This window comes from Geospiza fortis, unplaced genomic scaffold (genome assembly GCF_000277835.1).
Source record: "Geospiza fortis unplaced genomic scaffold, GeoFor_1.0 scaffold54, whole genome shotgun sequence".
NCBI classification, from domain to species: domain Eukaryota; kingdom Metazoa; phylum Chordata; class Aves; order Passeriformes; family Thraupidae; genus Geospiza; species Geospiza fortis.
In genome coordinates, this window is record NW_005054301.1 from 15,179,636 (window position 1) to 15,198,797 (window position 19,162).

The window sequence follows — 19,162 nt, forward strand, 5'->3', positions numbered from 1 at the left end:
AAACAGGTGTTACAAGATTGTGCTTTTCAGAAACTACCCACAGAGACAACAGTGAGTGCAGATGAAAGACTGCTTGAAACTGAACAAGAACTAAAATGTCAGGGTTGCAATAGTTTTAGGTCACCTAACAGACAGATAGAGTTTAAAGTTCACATTCAGTATAAATGAGACAATATGCCTGTGATTATGCAGAGAGGCAAGCTGCAGCACAACGCCTGAACTCTCACAGAAAGGCTGCCGAGCTGATACCAGGACTGGCATGACTGACTCACTCAGGAATTAGGCACCAGATTTGAAAGTCTTGTGTTTATACACTGGGTGGTCTGCTCTGCAAGATGAGTGGAGCAGGAGGGTTGGTATCTGTATCTGTGCAGATAGAAGGAAAACTTCTCTACCACTGGCAATATTGAGCAACAGCATTAATAAACCTTTGCCTTTTTAGGTCTGTTGCCAGCTCCTTCACCCAACGGCTCTGCTGTCACTGAAACACTCAGAATCCTTCTCTGTGAGTCTCTCTCTCTGTGTGAGAGTAAGGCACACTCAGAAACTGAGACTGTCACACTCAGAGAAAGGCCACTAGTATTTTACACCCATTTCTTTAATTTGCTTGCTTTCCCATAAGAAAACAGCAGAGTGCACCATCAGCCAAGTTGATTTCAAGGCTTATCCCTTAGTTACTTAATACGCACATTACACTTTAAGGACATTTGTATATGCCCTTTATCACAGGATTCTTAGCACATACATATTTGTTTATTGGAGTCAGAATTTGTCCTGCATGGTCTCCAATCCAGTTTTTACTTAAATCTACAAGAATATATGTGGGATCTTTATAAAAAGAGGTCTTTCTCAGGTTTAACATGCATGATGATTTGGGTATTCTTGGCTTTGTGGATGTTTTAAGCCAAAAACGAGTGGTTAGGTTTTAAAATATTTTAGATGTTTGGCAGATGCTTGGTAACCAATTTGTGCAAAAAAATCCATCAAGTTTTAACACTGATCAAATAAATGCGCGTAACAGAAAACAAATGCACTTAATAGTCCATCCTACTTCATTCATGAAATGTGCAGAATCTTGCTGTGTCTATTTGTGGGAGAGTAGGACCTACCATGCTGCATGTCTTCTGCTCTCTACAGCCTTTCCTGTTAAGTTACTTTGATGCCCAGTCCATTTTAATACAACATAACATTTCCCAGAAAACAAACTGCTGCATTTCCATAATTCAGCCATTAAAATAGTTCCCAAATTCATACGTACTTTTGAAAGTTAATAACAAGGTATCACTTTAGGGATTTCAGAGATCAAACTACAAATTTCCGTATATATTTGATATATTATTTTCATTAAGTATTTCATATTAATAAGGAACACTTGTGTATATATGTTTTTCTTTTGTTTGTTCGTTTAACTTATATTTGGCAAAAAAAAAAATCAGGCTGTAACAAATTTCAACATAATAAAGATCCATGGGATCAAAAATGTAATAGAAAGCGACCTTCCTCTGTCACTCAAAGCTCCTGATCTTACTAAGAATCCACCTTGGGAAAGATACTGACTTTATTGTTTCTGCTGACTTTTCTTTCTGCTTTACACTTAGGCTGTTTTGTCTGGATTAGCTCTTCAGGGGTATTCCCCAAAGGAGGCAGGAGTCGCTTCTTATTGTTCCGGTTTTCTGAGAGCCACTGTGGAGGCAGCTCAAAGGGTCCAAAACCAAACTGCATGGAATACTTGTCATTTACTGCATCAGCTTCTGTGGGCACAGCTGGGGCCACCTGAGCTGCAGAGTCTGCAATTGTCTGTGGTATAAACCTGTGAACCGAAGTCTGTCCAAGCTCCAAACTGGTGCTAGGAATTTCTTTCCTTTGAAAGTCACCAGAGCCAATGGATTTGGTCTCATTCTCCTCATCTTCCATTGGCTTGAAGATTTGTTGTTGCCCAATATGAAACATCTCCAGAAGCTGGCTTCCTGAATGGACACTGGGCTCCAGATTATCATTTTCAATACCACCCGAGCTGACAATGTTTCTCCTCCTGCTGACCCTCCGGTGCAGCTGCACTATTGTCCCCACTAAGCACTTCCGTACCGATCTGTTAACAGTTAAAAATAACAAAGGGTTGGCCAGCAAAGAGACCTTGGGCAACCAAATAGCAGTGAGGAGCAAGAAGACTGAAATATCTGAAATATTGAGTATGGTGCGGTAAATCACCAGAGTCACATAGGGGACACTGCAGAGGATAAATATCATAACCATGGAAAGCAGCATGAGGTGGAGCTCAGCTTCTCGCTGGGAGGCATATGGGATAGAAACTGTATTCTGAGGGGTCCTTAATGCAGCTATGATGACTTTTTTCTTCTGGCTGGCACTCAGCGCTCTGCGAATGAGAATCATAAAGAGAAATACCACAGCCACTGGCACAATCACAGTGGTGATATTATAGATGATGACATATATCAGGTGGCCAAGGGAGTAAGTCCAAGATTCAGAGCAAGTGGACATGGCATAAATATCAGACACATTGGTCACAGCAAATACTGGAATGCTGGCCACTATTGCATGGGCCCAGATATAGATAACCAGGTCTCGGGATTTTGCATCAGATATTTTTCTTTCCAGAGGATATAAAACAGAGTAGTATCTGTCAAAAAAAAAAAAAAGTAATTATTTTCATGGCCATACTGCTTATGAGAAACTTCTCAGCCATCTGAGCTTAATGGTGGTCCAAATTCCTAACTGGATTGCCAACTGACTGTTTATGAAAGAGAAAAGAAAAAAAAAAAAATAACACCCACCAAAAAAACCTCCAGAGGTCTGCTGTTCTAGGTCTGTCTGTAGAAAATAACTGACTATTTAAATGTCAAGATCACATTTTTGGTGGTGAAAATTTCTTTCAATACATCACCTTGGCTGATGCATATGAATATTATTTTGAAGACTTCACCATTAACTCACTTTTAAACTAGACAGTACATTGCACACACTCAAAATTTCAAAAGACATTATGGAGGCATGTGTCATATTCAAAGGCCAGACTCATAGTTTTAGAAGTTGCTTTATAACAGATTTTTTCTGAATATTTGGAAAAAGTTGTTGGTCACAAATTACATGTTATTACATTACATGTATTACCATGTAATTTGTGTACATGTTATTAAATTACATGCAATTACATTACATCTATTGGAAGTACAATGATGTTTTGCTTTGCACAAGCTGTGGTTGGCGAGCTCTGAGCAAAAGCATTGCTGAACACTGAACATTCTGTGTGCATTTAAAAGAAAAAGTGCATTTCTGACATGCACTTCAAATTTCAGACATTGATTGTTTGCTTACTACTGGAGTACTGCTGTGGACTTTTAAGCAGACAGATTTTTCATTACAGACCTAACTTTTCACACTTATCAATATAAGCAGTAGGAGTTTGTGCTTTTTGTGAGGCAGATCACAAGTTTTCAACTGATATGCTGTTGCAGTTTCAACATTGGTGTGCATTACATATAGTGAAACCTCATTTACCAAGACAAAGGGAGAAAGAAGAAAGAAAAATCCAGGATCATGGCAAATTTTCCCCATTACCTGTCAAGAGCAATGGCTGGAAAACTAAGGATGGTCACTGAGCAGAAGACTTTGTGCAGAAACTTGGCAATTCTGCAGAAGAGCATCGTATAGATCCACCAGCAGCAGTGTGGACTGGCACTAAGGGCAATGTCAAAAGGCACACAGACTAGGCTGGCACAGATTCCCGAGCAGGCCAAATTCTTAATGAAGCGGTTTGTTACCGATTTCAGCAGCGATGTTCTGCACGTGGACCACAGCACCATGATGTTACCTGCGAGTAGAGACAGGAGGCATAAAAAAGGAAAACAGACAAACAAACAACCAACCCCAGGCCCCAGTAACAATAATCTTAACAGATTTGAATTTTTCCTAGTACTGCAAATGGAAATCATTGTTTGGACTTTGCAGGTATCACTGATTTGGATCATGATGCTGCTTAAATTAGGAAGTCTGTAAGGGCTAGTGACTTCATGAATCAGAAGGCTGAAAACTATTACACCCCAGCTATCCCCTCCCAGCTTCTGGTAATGAATGGATTAGGGGATTTCAGTGGCAAATGCCTAAGAAACCTATCTAAACCATATTTTTAGATACTTATGTTGATTCCTGTATTAAATGGTCTATCCTGAGTATTCAAATACAGAAACTGGCTAAAGTGTTAATATTTTAATAAATAGTACAGAATTCTTTTTTAAAGATTAAAATGTACACTATTAATATTAAAAATTTACATATTACAAATTTACACTAAGTAAATACAGATACAATTAAAATATAAGTATGTAGTTTTAATCTGTTTGTAAGTGGATTACAGCAGCTTGCTTTTCTTTTCATTGATCACTTCAATGACACAGACAGGCTTGTGTAAAGCCACATCCAGAAGAAATCTATCTTCCCCCCACTCCCCCAAGACATTCTCTATGTACATAACAACAAAACAGATAGGACAAGCAGAACAGAAAAAAAAAAACTTGCTGCACATAACTTCACAGAAGTACAGACAGAATGCAACCTGCTGATTCAGATATTCAAGCTCTACACATTTCTTTCAAATAGGGTGGGTGGATAGCAGTGAAGCAGAAGTTCAGGGAAAAAAATAAAACAGGATTAGCCATGACAGTATTTTTCCCTTATCAATGCATTCATGCAAATCTCAGAAAGAAATATCAGAGGATAGACACAAATTCTCCACAAATTTCCTTAAGATTCTATCTTACACATCAACAGCACAAGAGTAAATTAAGTGGTCTGTTCTTACAGCATAGGCCCCTTCTAATGCATATCAAGATACCATAAAACTCAAAGGATTTTCTCTCTCCTTTAAAAATCTGTCTTTAGAAAGATCACAGAATCATAGAATGGTTTGGGTTGGAAGGGACCTGAAAGATCATCTTGTTCCAATCCCCCTGCCATGGACAGGGACACCTTCCACTAGACCAGGTTGCTCAAAGTCCTATTTAACCTAGCCTTGAACACATCCAGGGATGGGGCATGCACAATGTCTGTGGGGAACCTGTTCCAGCACCTCACCACCCTCACAGTAAAGAATTTCTTGCTAATATCTAATCCAAACCTGCCCTCTTTCAACTTAAACCCATTTCACCATGTCCTATCACTACATGCCCTTGTAAAAAATCTCTTTCCAGCCAGCTCTCTTGTAGCCCCCTTGAAATACTGGAAGGCTGCAGTGAGGTCTCCCTGGAGCCTTTTCTTCTCCAGGCTTAACAACCCAACTACTTTAGCCTGTCTAGATCAAGTGCTTCAACCCTCTGATCTACGGAGGCAAGGATCTCTGCTAGCACAGCTGAGTGGGGAACGCTCATGTAACATCATGTAACAACATCATGTAACCTGGTCCCAGCTTTCCAGCCCTGACTTCACAGACATTCTTTTTCTCCTTTGTTTTATTTCTCCCAAAGCTGTACTGTGCAGTACCACTAGATCAAAGCATAGCTACCAGCATATAAATACTGCTCAACAAGACAACTCCATTTATTCTCTGCAGCTGGACAGCGTGCAAAGTAGAGTTTAGCTTCCCACCTCCAAGCAAAGTTAAACTGTTCTTACTGCAGACCATATCAACAGCCACATTGTGGATACTCTATATTGTTGACACTTACCAGAAGTTCTTTTGAGTTGAAGTGTAATTGATTTATGTGGCAGATTTGTTAGCGTTTTTGTAGGTTACCTACAAATAGACATAATGAGAGAAAACAGCATCTTAAGCTGCTGATTGAGATATGAAAAAGCAGCTGCAGTCACCCAAAACTTCTCTCTGTTGACTTTACCATTCTTTGCCTTGATTTCTCCTCCAATCAATAAAAAACCCAAGCTTTTATGTGCCAAGTAGAGTATTCCAATGGCTGTCCATGTAAAATACCAGCAAGACCATATTCTTGTTCACATGGCCAATGTGTACACCAAGTGGCAAGTTCCAAGAACTAGCAAAAAGTCTACTTCTGCTTCTTGATAAAACAACGCTGTTTCAACTGAAGCATGCAATATTAGCTTTAAAATCTACCTCACACACCTCCTATTTCAGTCTGCAGTACCTGAATGTCATTTGGGATTCAATTTTCTATATCTTGTGTCATGTGTCTTATGCAAATTCCTTTTGATACTGACAAAATATTGAGTTACATCTCTACTATCTGATGTATTTTGAAGAAAGAAATCATCACCTGGTTTTGGCAGGTGCTTTGGGCTCGACAATGTATTCCTCAGGCAGTATTCAATCAGTTGTACTTAAAGCTTTCTAAGTTGCTAGGAGATAGTCAATCAAACCACTTGCTTTCAAAAATATCTCCAACTCTCCAGCTATTAGAAAGTACTTCTAACACTAATAATATATTTTTACAATGCCCTGGAGAGGGAAGAAAACAGGCTTTTTTTGTGTGCCTTGTTTGTTTGTTTAAAATTAATTTAGATCTTTCATCTAGTTTCAATTGCATTGGTTTTATAACATTAATTCCCAAGCAAGTTTCACCTTCATTAGAATTAATATAAATGAAGAATGGAAAACTAAAATAATTCAGAAATGTTTTCATTAATACTTCAGAAGCCTCAAGAGAACTACTTCGCTTCTCTTCAGAGTCCTGCGGAGGAGCTTCATGCAAGACTCGGTATTATCAGCTGTTGAATTACTTCTGCAAATTATGTCAAATTGTCATTTATACATCAGAGAGTCACAAGGAAATGAAATTAGCTCTGTTCTGACTGATCCGAAATGGGAAAAATAAAGTGTAAAAAAGTATTGGTTCAAAGACAAGGAGGAACTCTTTAAGCAGATCAAATCAGAGCCTGAAAAGCAAAAAAGGATAAGCAGACAGAAGTGTCCACTTGGGACACTGGAAAATTAGTCAGGGAATATCCCTCAGGAAAAAATTATTTTTTCATTTGCAACTATGATTTATCTATTAAGAACCTGCTCTAATGAACAGATCAGCTTTAGTATAGACTGCTAGATCTTTGTGCTGATGCCTTCAAATCAAGTATTTCCCTTCATACATCCCAAAGCAGAGGAAGAATTACACCAGAAACTTTGCATGGCATTAAATATAAGAAGCTTTGGAACAAAACTACAAACATTTCCCATTTCATTGTTCCTCAGTTTTCCCCAGCAACTTCTTTCCATGGAGGAGGATAACACTGCTCCAGGCAACAAGGCAATTCAATAAACAATTGTGCTCTGAATACCAATTGTGCTCTCCACAATGTCTAGAGGCTCTTTTCCACTCTCCATGTATTAGTCATTCACTGATGAACCTGGGAAAAATTTATTCTCCTCAGGTTAAAAGTGTACTGGAGTGTTGCACATCCTCAGAGTGGGCAAAGCTACCATAGGTTAGTTTTAGAAGGGCTTCTGCTGGATAACTGATCTAGAGCAACATAACCTTGGATCCAAACTTCCCATGGGGTTTGTACTGGTTAGCTGAGAAACATCCAAGAAAAATGGGAGTGAACAAACAGCTGGAAAATGCAGCATCTTGCAATTTCCCATAAGTCAATACCGTCAGGAACACGAGATAAACAATCACATGTCACAAAGCATATCCCATATTGCCAGGTTCCATCACTAATGCAGAACAATGAAGTGTTTTTAATTTAAAAAGTAAAAGCATATATTTGGTCTTCTCAGAGAGTAAGCCATGTCTACATAAAACCCTTATGACACCTGACATTATTTGACAACCTCCTCAGTACACAGACTGACTGAGCAGGACAGAAAAATCAAGCTTAGAATAGAATAGCTGAAGTTGGAAGGGGCCCAGTGAGGCTCACTGACTCCCTCAAGACTACCTACAACTAAACCCTCTGACTAAGAGCATCATGCAGAAACTCACTCAACCCTGCCTGTTCCAGTGACCAATCACCCTCTCAGCGAAGAACCTCTTCCTAATGCCTCATCTGAGCTTCCCTTGATTGATTCCAGCTTGATTCCATTTCCTCATGTCCCATTTCTGGTCACCAGAGAGAGGAGATCACCACCTCCCATTCTGCTGCCCCCCTTGAGGAAGGTGCAGACTGAAATGGGGTCACCCCTCCGCCTTCTCTCCTCCAAGCTGACCAAGTGTCCTCAGCTGCTCCCCATAAGCAGCTCGTCTGTGCCTTTGACCAGCTGCCCAAGTAAAAAAGAAATGTGAAATATTAAAGGTAACCACTGCCTGAGAAGCAGCTCTTTTCACATTAGAAACATGTTTAAACCTTGCCGAGTCAGAGTTAATTTCATCCTGTTATTAGTTATCATAACTAACAACATTCAATAAATCTCCATGTACTATATACCAACTCTATTGTATGAGATTGAAAAGATGATTGTTTCCAGTCATTCCCTACTTCTTTTTTTAATTAAGAAACATCATAGATAAGCAGCTACATTGTACATTAAATTGCACAGAAGTACACTGAAAAAGTAAATAGGGTGGTTCACCACAGCATACTGCCCCAAAGTCCTTCTAGCCTTTATTGTGGTTCAAGCTCATTGAATCTGCAAACAGTAACGTTTTCTGACCATGAAATGTTATCAGAGTACATTAGTCTGATTCAGAGCAGCAAAAATTACTTTTGCTCCTCTTCCAATTTGTACTCCTTGAATTTCACTGCCAAATGCAGGCATCAACAGCTGAGGTAGTCCTGAAGTACTAGCTTTTAGCACTACTTCAAATAATGTGAAAGGGTCATAAAAATACCTTTAACAAGCAGAAGTAAGATCACCATAGAAACCAGAGGCAGTTATCTGAAGAAATGCATTTGCCATGCAGTTGAAAAAAAAATAAATAAATACTGCTATTTGTCAACCAATTCATGGAACTCAATCCATTAGCTGGGTATGACATCCATCTTACATTTTTGTTAACTTTAATCAGCACACAACTGAATCAAAACAAAGTCCACTCTCCAGCAAAATCCTCCTCCTCACAACCTGACATCCTCTGCTTGCTCACTTCCCTCCAGAGCAGGGTTCTAGGAATCCAGCCATCCTTCCTAGAAGAGAGCCTCTGTGTACCCCACCCACGCTCCCTGCATTGTCACGGGGAAGGAGCTGACAGCCTTCTTGATAGAAAAACAAATCAGGAAGCCACAAAAAAGGTTAGAAACTAGGCTTTAGCCATTAAAATCGTTCATTAAAAACTAACTGAAAAAGTCACTGTTTCTGTGAACATGATGAATGGGAAAAATTCTTGTGTTGAAACACCAGAGTGACTAAATTCCCAACTCTCCAATACTATTTATTATTGTTTTTCAAAGTATTTTGAGGAAGATGTTTTTCACAGACCTTACTCTGACAAACCACACTCCAAAAAAGTGGTTAATTGGAAACTTTTTTGGCACTCACAATAGGTAGCTATCAAACACTCTTCTTATTAATATGTATATTTACCTATTCATTTCCAGAAAGGATATGGATATATCAGGATACATTTTGGCTTACACAGCTTGAAGAAATGTGCAAATTTATTGCAGAATGGTTGAGGCTGGAAGGGACCTCTGAAGATCATGTTGGCCAAACCCTGCTCAAGCATGGATAAATTCTTGCAATTCTTTATAATTCTTTATAAGTCTTTTTATATTAGTTTGAAGAAGTGTAGTCATGAGACTGATGGAATAACTTTTATAGATTAAAGAAGACCATAAAACTAAAACAAAAAGTAAACTTCCTGAAACCAAATCCAACCTTTTGTAACATTTTTGCTACAAACTTCAAAATTTGGAGATAAAATAACAATTGCAGTCCAGTTAAAAATAGTGAGAAAGTATTTAATTTGTCATTTTAATATATTTCTTTGAATTTCAGTTTGTGCATATGTGCAACCAAATGTTTTATATCCAAAATGAAGTGTGCTGCTGCAAATGAACTACCTTGGAATGAGGTTTGCTGTATGCCAAATCTTCTTTTCTCTTCATAAAACAGATGAACTCCCTAATTTTAAGATGTTTCTCACTCCTATTCTTAGAATTCTCATTCACACATCCCTGCTTTCATCCTAACTATTGATTCAGAAGTATAATTATGTAAGAGATTTATCAAGTCCAATGAACTACACAAAGTAGGAATTTGCCCAGCATGGGGTAGTTTCCTCCAGAGTGTTTCAGCATTGATTTAATATATATTGGAAGCCCTTTCATTTAAAGTCTGATACTTGTCCACGTGGTTTCTGTTCCCAGTAATGTATAGTTACAAGGTTTTATGGAAGGAGCTTGTTCATAGCAGCTTAGTCCCAGAAAGATTTCCTTGCAGGAACAGGTATGTTACTGCTTTTCGTTGCAGCACCACTTAGAATTATCCAAGGCCACAACCTGCCTACATAATCCACAGGCAGCTGCTATTCTGACTTGCTCTGAAGGTAGAGCAAAAGTAGAAAACATATATGAGGAAATTTTAAATTATACTTACAGCAAACATAACTTATATGATATGATGGTATTTTTAATGTCAAAATAACTATGTAAATTTACCACTAATGTATTTCCATTGTGACTTTTTTCTTACTGTTGTCCTTAGTATTTGATATGTTTATTGTCTGTAGGGAGATTCTAAAGTAACTGCATCCTGCTAATGGTCTTGTATTCCCACTTGTATTTCTTTCAGATATGCTTATTTGAAAGAAGGTAAAAAAGCATTGCACTGGTAATCTTCCAGTTCTTCACACCCCCTGCCACTTTTTCCTACCTCACCTTTTGTATTTGCTATCCCACTAAATGGAAAGAATTTCTAGACAGGAACAATCATTTTCTCCCTTTTGATAAACTATGGTCCTTCAACAGCCATCAAGACCACTTCAGCCCATCAAGAAAACAACCAAACCTCCAAACCTACTTATTTTGCTTAAGTACACTTGACTTGCCTGAATTCCTGGCCTCTATTTTTAAAGCAATCTCCTGAAAGAATCTGAAACCCTTCATGACCTTGTAAGGAAAAAAGTTTAGAGAAAAGAAAATTGCATCTGCAACTTCAGAACCATGGAGTGTTCCCATGTCAGGAAAATATGGCAGCAAAGCGTACCTTTCAAACCTAAGCTAGGAAATTGAAAAACTGAAAAAAGAGTGTCCAGATGAACTGTTCTAACAATAACAGGAATATAAAGTCTTTTCAAAGTTAGCAACTTTTTAAATCACAGTGCCTAAGGGACTAGCCTTAGTACAAAAATGGAACCAAATTTTTTAAACCAAGGATTTTACATGATCTCCACAAGATTTCCCCATGACATAGGGAACAATTTTTTGACCAATTGTACAGAGAAAAGAAATACAAGGAACAGCTATAGAAGAGGTAAAAATATTGGATGCCCACATCATCAACATATGTGAAATCTTTAGCAGAAGTCTGGGATCCTGAATCTCCTTTGCCAACAAAGGATCATATCTAGTGAAACCCCTGGCCAGCTTACACAAGGCTTCATGCCTCAGAGAGCCAATCTAATGTTGCCAGTGAAACACCACAAGGCCTGGAATGCAAGTGAAGCCAGTAATCTTCCTGAATGGACAATCTGTCTGTTCTTCAGCATCCTTGGCACAAGAGGAATAGCCATTGTTCCTTTGTTTTATAAAGCAATCAAAAAAGGGCTGGTTTGAATCTGTATTGTCATGAGAGGACTGTGTCAAGCAGCAGGGTGATTTACTTGAGCAACCCTGACCACTGAATCTAACTGGAAATAGCAGTCTTAACACAGGAAACAAGCAAGGTTTAGGATTTGTTTTTAAATAACAGTGCTAACTGCCTCTCTTTGTTTGCAGAGAGCCTGTGATCACTTTTGTTGGTAACCTCCTTACATAAATGCAGACATGGCTCCTCAAATGAACCTTTTTTGTCTGGCTTCCCACAAACACCTGCAATTCACAGGCAGGTATGTTGGTGCCATTAAGGATGTAAAGTCACAAAGATGTGACTTCTCACATCACAGATGCTTCATTAGAAAGCCAGCCCTAGTCCCTAACAAGGTTCTTTTAGGAGGAACCTGAGGGACCCCTGGCATCTCTGCGTGACATGCCAAGGGCAGATCAGGAGGAGACTGACAGCTTTGCGCTTGTGAGGCTGGGAAAAAAATTGTGGTTTAGAGCAACTCCAGCATTTGGCCTGGGCTGTAAGCTGCTCCACCATCAACAGCTGACAGGAGCAACTTCTTACCTTCCACACTCAAACTGATGACCTCCTGTGCTGTTCAGAACCTTATTCTCTCCTGCCTTCACCCTCATATCCATCCTTACACAAAATGCTGCCAGACCAGAATGCAATGCAGACACAGTCCAATGGTATCATACTTATGTAAAATTATTTCTTCTGCATCTAGTCCTTTTCTAGTTCTTCACTCAAGATTTTCAGACAAAACTTACAAAAGAAATTAGTTGCTGTGCTATATTGCAATATAGTGGATATGTGAGATCTATGCAGCCTATACAACCAACTGGACAGTTTTAATTTTACTAAATTACTGGGTAGCTGTTTTTCCCTGGCTTGCTTATTGAGGAAAAAATTAGACATATATGCAATTTAAAATGAATGACACTTAACAGAGAGCAAAAATTTAAAAGCCTGTGGTAATTACTAGTAGTTGGAAGACAGACTTTATCTTTTTTTTTTTTTTAGAAATTGAGGCTATCTTGCACTCCTGATTAAAAGAGTGTTATATTACCACCAATTTTCATCCCCCATTACAGCTGAAATTAGGGAGTTTGTAGCTGAAAGATATCACACCAACAGATATTTTATAGAGCAGAAATTATTTCTGGACCTACCCTGCTGCACTGTGACTTTTTTTGCTCTATACAACCAAGAAAGATCTGACATCATTCCTACATTAGTTTGCAGTGCTTCCCTTTCTCCAAGTGCCAGTTTAATAGAAACAAAATTTTATTCTTTATATAGTTTTGTCATGTAACCATTCACCAGATCACCAGCTGGGCATATTTGCTCTTCATTTTTCAAACACAGCTGTCTTCAGACAGGAATTACATATGCCTAATACATCCTGTGCAGTGGGATTAATTTACATTATATTTAGAAACAAGCTTTTTTCCCTCCCTGCCAGCTGACTGTAATGAATGGTTCTCTCCACTCCTCCCAGCCCTGTAAATTCACTGAAGTGATACTCACTAGGAATAAGAAAGTAGATCTGGGGACTCTGACACACATCTGAGAAACCAGGAGATATAAAAAAATCACTATGATCCTAAATCAATATATTATCAAAAAATCACATGGAAAGATATTCTGTTTAGTTATCAAAGTGTGGCATTTCTCTGAAGAAATATGAATTTATAGAACCAAATCAGATTTATCTCATCTATCAAATAGAAGTGCTCCCATGGAATAACTCTGGGCAGGCAAGGTGCTTCACTGTTAAGATGATGGTGGCATTTCTGGCCGGACAGAATGCAAGTGGGGTTTGGTTTGATTTGGTTTGGCTTTTTCTTAAAATATATAGAGGCCTGAAGTATAATTTTAGATTTTCTTGATCAAGTTTTCACTTACAGAATCAGTTGTTGACAGAGACTCTCCCCAGATTTCTTTTCCCTCATTTTTTTACAGTCTCCCACAGAACTCAACTATTGCACTTCTGTATTGTCCCCTCCCAGTCTGGTTTCTTTTACTTTTTATAACAGAGTTCCCTTTTCTTAGCTTGATATCCTCCCAGCAAGACACAGTTCACAGGTCCATTCTCTGTAAGACAGCACTGCTAAATCCAGAATAACACTGGGCTTAGTGAAATGGGCCTCAACTTTTCAACCTTCAAATGCCTTCACAGGAAACACTGAAAAAAATTAGTATTAGTACTTAGCACTTCATTCAATTAAAAAAAGACAGGAATACAGCTCATTAGAACTGATGACTTAGAATCCAAACCAACATGCAAGTGCCCAGGATTGACTGTAGTAAATGGAACCAGATTAAGATACAAAAACTGGAGAAATATTGAAATTTTTCTTTACCTTAAGAATATGATTTTTTTTTTTTAATTCTACGTCTGGACACCGTGTAGCAGCGAAATAGTTCTGATAGTAAGATAAGTTGTAAAACTGCCTAAAAGTCACCCCAAATACACCCCTGATGTGTAGAAAGAGTTTTTAACTTTTCATTAACCTTCCAATAATCCAGATAACTTCAATACTGGCAAAAGAAGATAACATGGTCATTTTATGCTTTAAATCTGCTTTTTTCCCCTAGTGTTAGAAATACAAGTATACATCCATATTTGAAGTTCGTAAATTGCTGGACACAGCAGAAGATAATGTACCCTGAAACCTACCATAACATTGCCAGTACTTTGCTGTGTGTTACATTGCACTAGTGCAGCAGTACATGACTTATCATGTACTGATGACACAAACTCCCTCATCAATCATCTGCATGCAGTATATCATTTTAAACTTGTGTTTTGCTGATAGATGCAGCTGAACAGAATCTCTTTGCTGGCAAATGGAATTTTTGGGCCTCAGCATATTAAAATCAAACTGATTTCAATGTGAAAAAATTATAAAAAGCTGGAACAATATAACATAAATTTAGTTTCTAGCTTTATTTTTATATATATATATAGATATATATATATGTATGTATGTATGTATGTATGTCCTGATAAGGTAAATCATGTGTTAATTAGCCATATGCATGTAAAAATTAAATGAACCTAAGTCACATACATACAGCTAACCCTGTAAGGGACAGCAGCCTCCAGCAGAAACGAGAGGGAGGCTCCAAATGTGCATGTCCTACCTCTTCCACCAAAGAGGATACACAGCACACAGGCAGTGACTTGACTGGGGCAAATGAGCAAGTGGGTGCATCAAATCACTTACAGCTTGCTGTGTTTTCCAACACACACATACAAATACATGCTCATTAGCAAAGCTTTCCATGGTTCTTGCATCTGTTCTCTGCAGCCATCTCAAAAACAACATTTCTTGTTGTGACACAGGCAGTAAATCCACAAATAACCAAGATATTAGTTGCTGTATGACTGACCTCTGCTATTAAACATTCAACCCATTTACTGCTACAAACCAAGGCATGTACTACTTATATTTCATGTTTTGTATTTTTATATTTCTCACACACTTTTTCCCTTTTGCTTTCCTACAAAAACCACCATGTCACACTGGTTGGGAATGTTTGGATGGCACATTTATGTAATTGCTCCGCTCTTGTACTGAGTCACCCACTGTCAGCAGGTGAAAATGTTTAGTATCTCTCTATGCCACATGGAAACAAGCAAAAGTAAAAACAATTCAGCAATTTTTCTTGACTTCAGTAGACAAAGTAGCAACAAAACCATATTCCAAATAGCTATAGTGATTTCAGCTTTTCCATTAAGGGACTAAAATGTGTCCTTAACACATGAAAAGCCTTCAAGTTGTACTGCCATTGCCTGGATGCAATATTTTCAGTAATAACTATATAATTAATCTTGTTACCTTAAAAGCAAACATGGACATACTTTGTACCTTAAGGATATGGAATATGAAGAGCAAGATAAGGATCCCATATTTCAATAGTCCCTCAAAAATCACTATGACAAATCCAAAAGATCTTCCAAGATAGCAGAGACAAAGAAAAAGCTCTTGTTTATTTAACTACAGGGGTTTTGGCATACTTCAACTTGTGACCTTAATACAAGAAAGAGTAGTGGATCCTTTTCTGAGCCATTTAGGGATTTGTCTGTGGAGACCTGCAACAGAAATACCAAGATCAGTCTGAATGAAATGCAAACAAAACAAATAACTGTGAAAGCATCAGCAGAAGTAATAAAGCAAGAATGCTTTACTAAAAGAATGTTAAAAGAATGTAATGTATGGATAAAACAAAGACAGCACTGACAGCAATTCTTAGACCACAGTAACAATATTACATCTGATAGAGGCAGTACAAAACAGTTCTGCTTTTTTTCTTGGCCAATTTAAGCTGTTGCACATGAAAGACTAAATTCTTCCTTATCAAAGTGGTTTTGATAATTTTCAGATGAAGCCTTTCAGAAGCAATCAAAGATTTAGTTTTTCTTAACCACACATTATTTTTGATATGGACAACATTTCAGTTGTTTCACAGAATGGCTGGAGTTGGAAGAGACCTCTGGAGATCATCCAGTCCAACCCCCTGGTAAGGCAGGTTCACCCAGAGCAGGTTGCAGAGGATCACATCCAGACAGGTTTTGAACATCTCCAGAGAAGGAGACTCCACATTCTCTCATGGCAGATTGTTCCAGTGTTCTGTCATCCTCGAAGTAAAGGAGTTTTGCCACATGTTCAGATGGAATTTCCTGTGTTTCAAGTTGTGCCCCTTCTCCTGTCATTGGGCACCACTAAAAAGTCTGGCCCCATCCTCTTGACATTTGCCCTTAAGATATTTATATGCATCGATAAAACATATTTTCAAAACATACCCTCTTGATTCATTTGTGATGAAGATTACTTGAATCTTTAGATCATTTTTATTTCACCATTATACTCATGTATCAACTATGACCACAAAAACAACTTAATAAATACATTCACAAATACAAATGTAAAATCGCTTCATTATTAAAACAGCACAGTTGTATTATTTGGATTTGGAATGTGTTTGGGTTGTTTTATTAGAATAAGTTACTAGGCATAAAACTAGCACTGGAAATGAGCAAATCATATAAAAAACATATGATAAATGGACTGAAAAATGAAAAGTGGAATAGTTTAAAAAAACCCACCAAACAGTAGTGCATATGGTGAACAATGTCATATAACTAAATTACTCTCAGGTTTTGTTAACAAACTCTCAGGCTTGTTATCACTGAAGTTCCAAAATCAAACCATCACCATGCTTACACTAAGAAAATACTATGAATGAATCTTAAATACAAATAAATGAATATGACTTGGTTTTCTCATGTTAATTCAATCTAGGACATTTTATTCAAAAAAACTTATCAAGAAAAAGGCATTCCAGAAATTCTCTTTACCTAAGAGACATTGTAATAAACCATTCAGTTATTGAAGTACCAACAAAAGCATCAAAATGCTTAATGAGGAGACAATCAAAGATCAGCACAATCCACTGTCAGAGGTTACCTCGACTTTCTGATTTGCCAGTGGGAGACAACCCATTGTCAGTAACTGTTCAAAACAAGGGCTTCTAGATGTGTACTGGGGAAAACCACATGAGAATCATTGTGTAAACTTCAAGGGCAAGTTTAATACAAGCAAACAGAAGGTTTCACTGTGATAATAATTTAAGATTGCATAACTGTAATAATCTCTCAAATTTTGAAAATTATATAAATACAGCAGGAAAAATAGCTGTTTCTATGTTATAAGATAATGATAATATAAGATGCTTTCATTTTAGCAAACTAGCATATGGATTTATTTCAGATTCTGTTGAAGTGATACCTTTTTTTCTCTTTTTTTTTTTTTAAAGGTATTTATTACCATCAGATTGCAACACTCCAGTGCTTTCCTAGAAAAATATTCTGCACAGGAAACCCTTTGCCCTGAACCCACTCCTCTGTACATAGAAGCCTGTGAATGCTCCATATCCATGAGCCACTCGGATCTCTGTGCTAATACCTTAAGGGTGACACAAACTGTAAAGCTGCTTTAAAAGCTTCAATTTATGAGAAGTGCATTCAGAAGCAACCTCTTTTCTAAAACACAGTAAAGGAAGCCTTCAGCACTCAAGTAACAAACTTGAAATTTAAACAGTGTGTGATCTAGACTGAAAGTAAAGGAAGAAAAAACAAAGGACCCACAGCGTTCTAGTGAGAGGCTACAGCTGCCTCTGGAGCCTACTCAATTAAAAATTAAGTCCAGAAATTAGCACAATAATGCTGTCAAAAAATCACTGCATCAGAACTCAAAGGCACTGTTAAACCCTGACTCGTTCAACCATGGCTCCTCTGAGCTGCTCAAGAGAGCACAGTGGAACTGCACCCCGAGGAGAGCAAGGCATCCCCGCCTGCATCCTCAAGCAGGATTTACGTGACTTCCCTGATGCCTGTAAAATTGTTTCTAGTGGAGATTATTAATTTCTTTGTTCACACCTCACTGTTCCAACAGCAATCAATCAAAAACTAATGGTATTTTAAGGACAGAAAAGTTAATTTACTGCTTCAAGCTTTATTGGCAAAATATGCTAATAGGGATGTAACTGACAGCTACAATGGCTATATAAATTTTTCAGAAAGCATCTATTGTATGCATCAATGAAAAAAAGTGTTGAACTATTAATGTTTGAGTTGTGTATACATTACTGGCTTTAAATTCCTGATTAATAGCCTATTTATAATAGTCTTAATCTGACAGTACAGAGTGGTTAGACTAAACAATGCATCCATTATTTCACATTTAATTCACATGTCTGAGGTTTTAGCTTTTTTGTTTGTGGGTTTGTTTTGGTTTTTTGTTTGTTTTGGTTTGTTTTAAGAAAAGTAGCTCTTCCAGATGAAACACATGGCTAGTGATTTCTACCACAGGGGGCATTACAATATGATGGCAGTCATTTATCTTTATTTTTTGCAATCTTTTGAAACACACAGACCACAGATGTACCTGCCTGGGTACAGAAAGCTCCCTTATAGGCATCAGTAGAAGCCACTACTCTCTCAAGACTGCATGTTTTTAATGTGACTTGATAATGACATTCTGAAAACAAAATGGAAATTAAAAGTAAATTTTATATTGCCATACCCTAAGAGAATTGGGGAATGAACCAATGGGCTATTTTCATTTATTGGAAATGAGGAGATTTAATTGGGAAGCATTTTTATATATCCTATTTTTGCCATCCCACTGATCCCAGGCTGCCTGATGCATGAAGTAGTTGTGAAATATTTCATAACTAGCTTCCCTTTGCTGAGATGATACTGTCTCTGTAGGAAACACCAGAAGATTTACATTATAAATTTACATTTATCTTAGAAAAGATAAAACCATAACAAAATGCAAAACTGAGACCCGAAGCCACTTTTGATCCTTGAAGCAAGCACTGCCAATGAATTTGGCTGTCCCAATACTTACTTAGAGGAACATGATCATAAAGCTACACCTTACTGCCCCCTCAAACATGCTAAGCCTGTGACAAGTCCTGAGAGGAAAGTAGGACTTGCAGGTCATCTCTGACTCCCCTTGCTATGGA

The 19,162-nt window shown here is 37.8% G+C and overlaps 1 protein-coding gene across 1 annotated transcript in view; it reads right to left on the bottom strand.

Moving 5' to 3' along the window:
• Positions 1 to 580: 580 nt before the first annotated feature.
• Positions 581 to 19,162, bottom strand: part of GPR176 (G protein-coupled receptor 176) — a 32,062-nt gene continuing 13,480 nt past the window's right edge. The window contains exons 2-3 of the mRNA XM_005417518.2: positions 3,577 to 3,829; positions 581 to 2,638 (exon numbers count right to left, since the gene is read on the bottom strand). Of these exons, the coding sequence (XP_005417575.1) occupies positions 1,528 to 2,638; positions 3,577 to 3,829 (1,364 nt within the window). The 3' untranslated portion in view covers positions 581 to 1,527. The remainder of the gene's footprint in view (positions 2,639 to 3,576; positions 3,830 to 19,162) is intronic.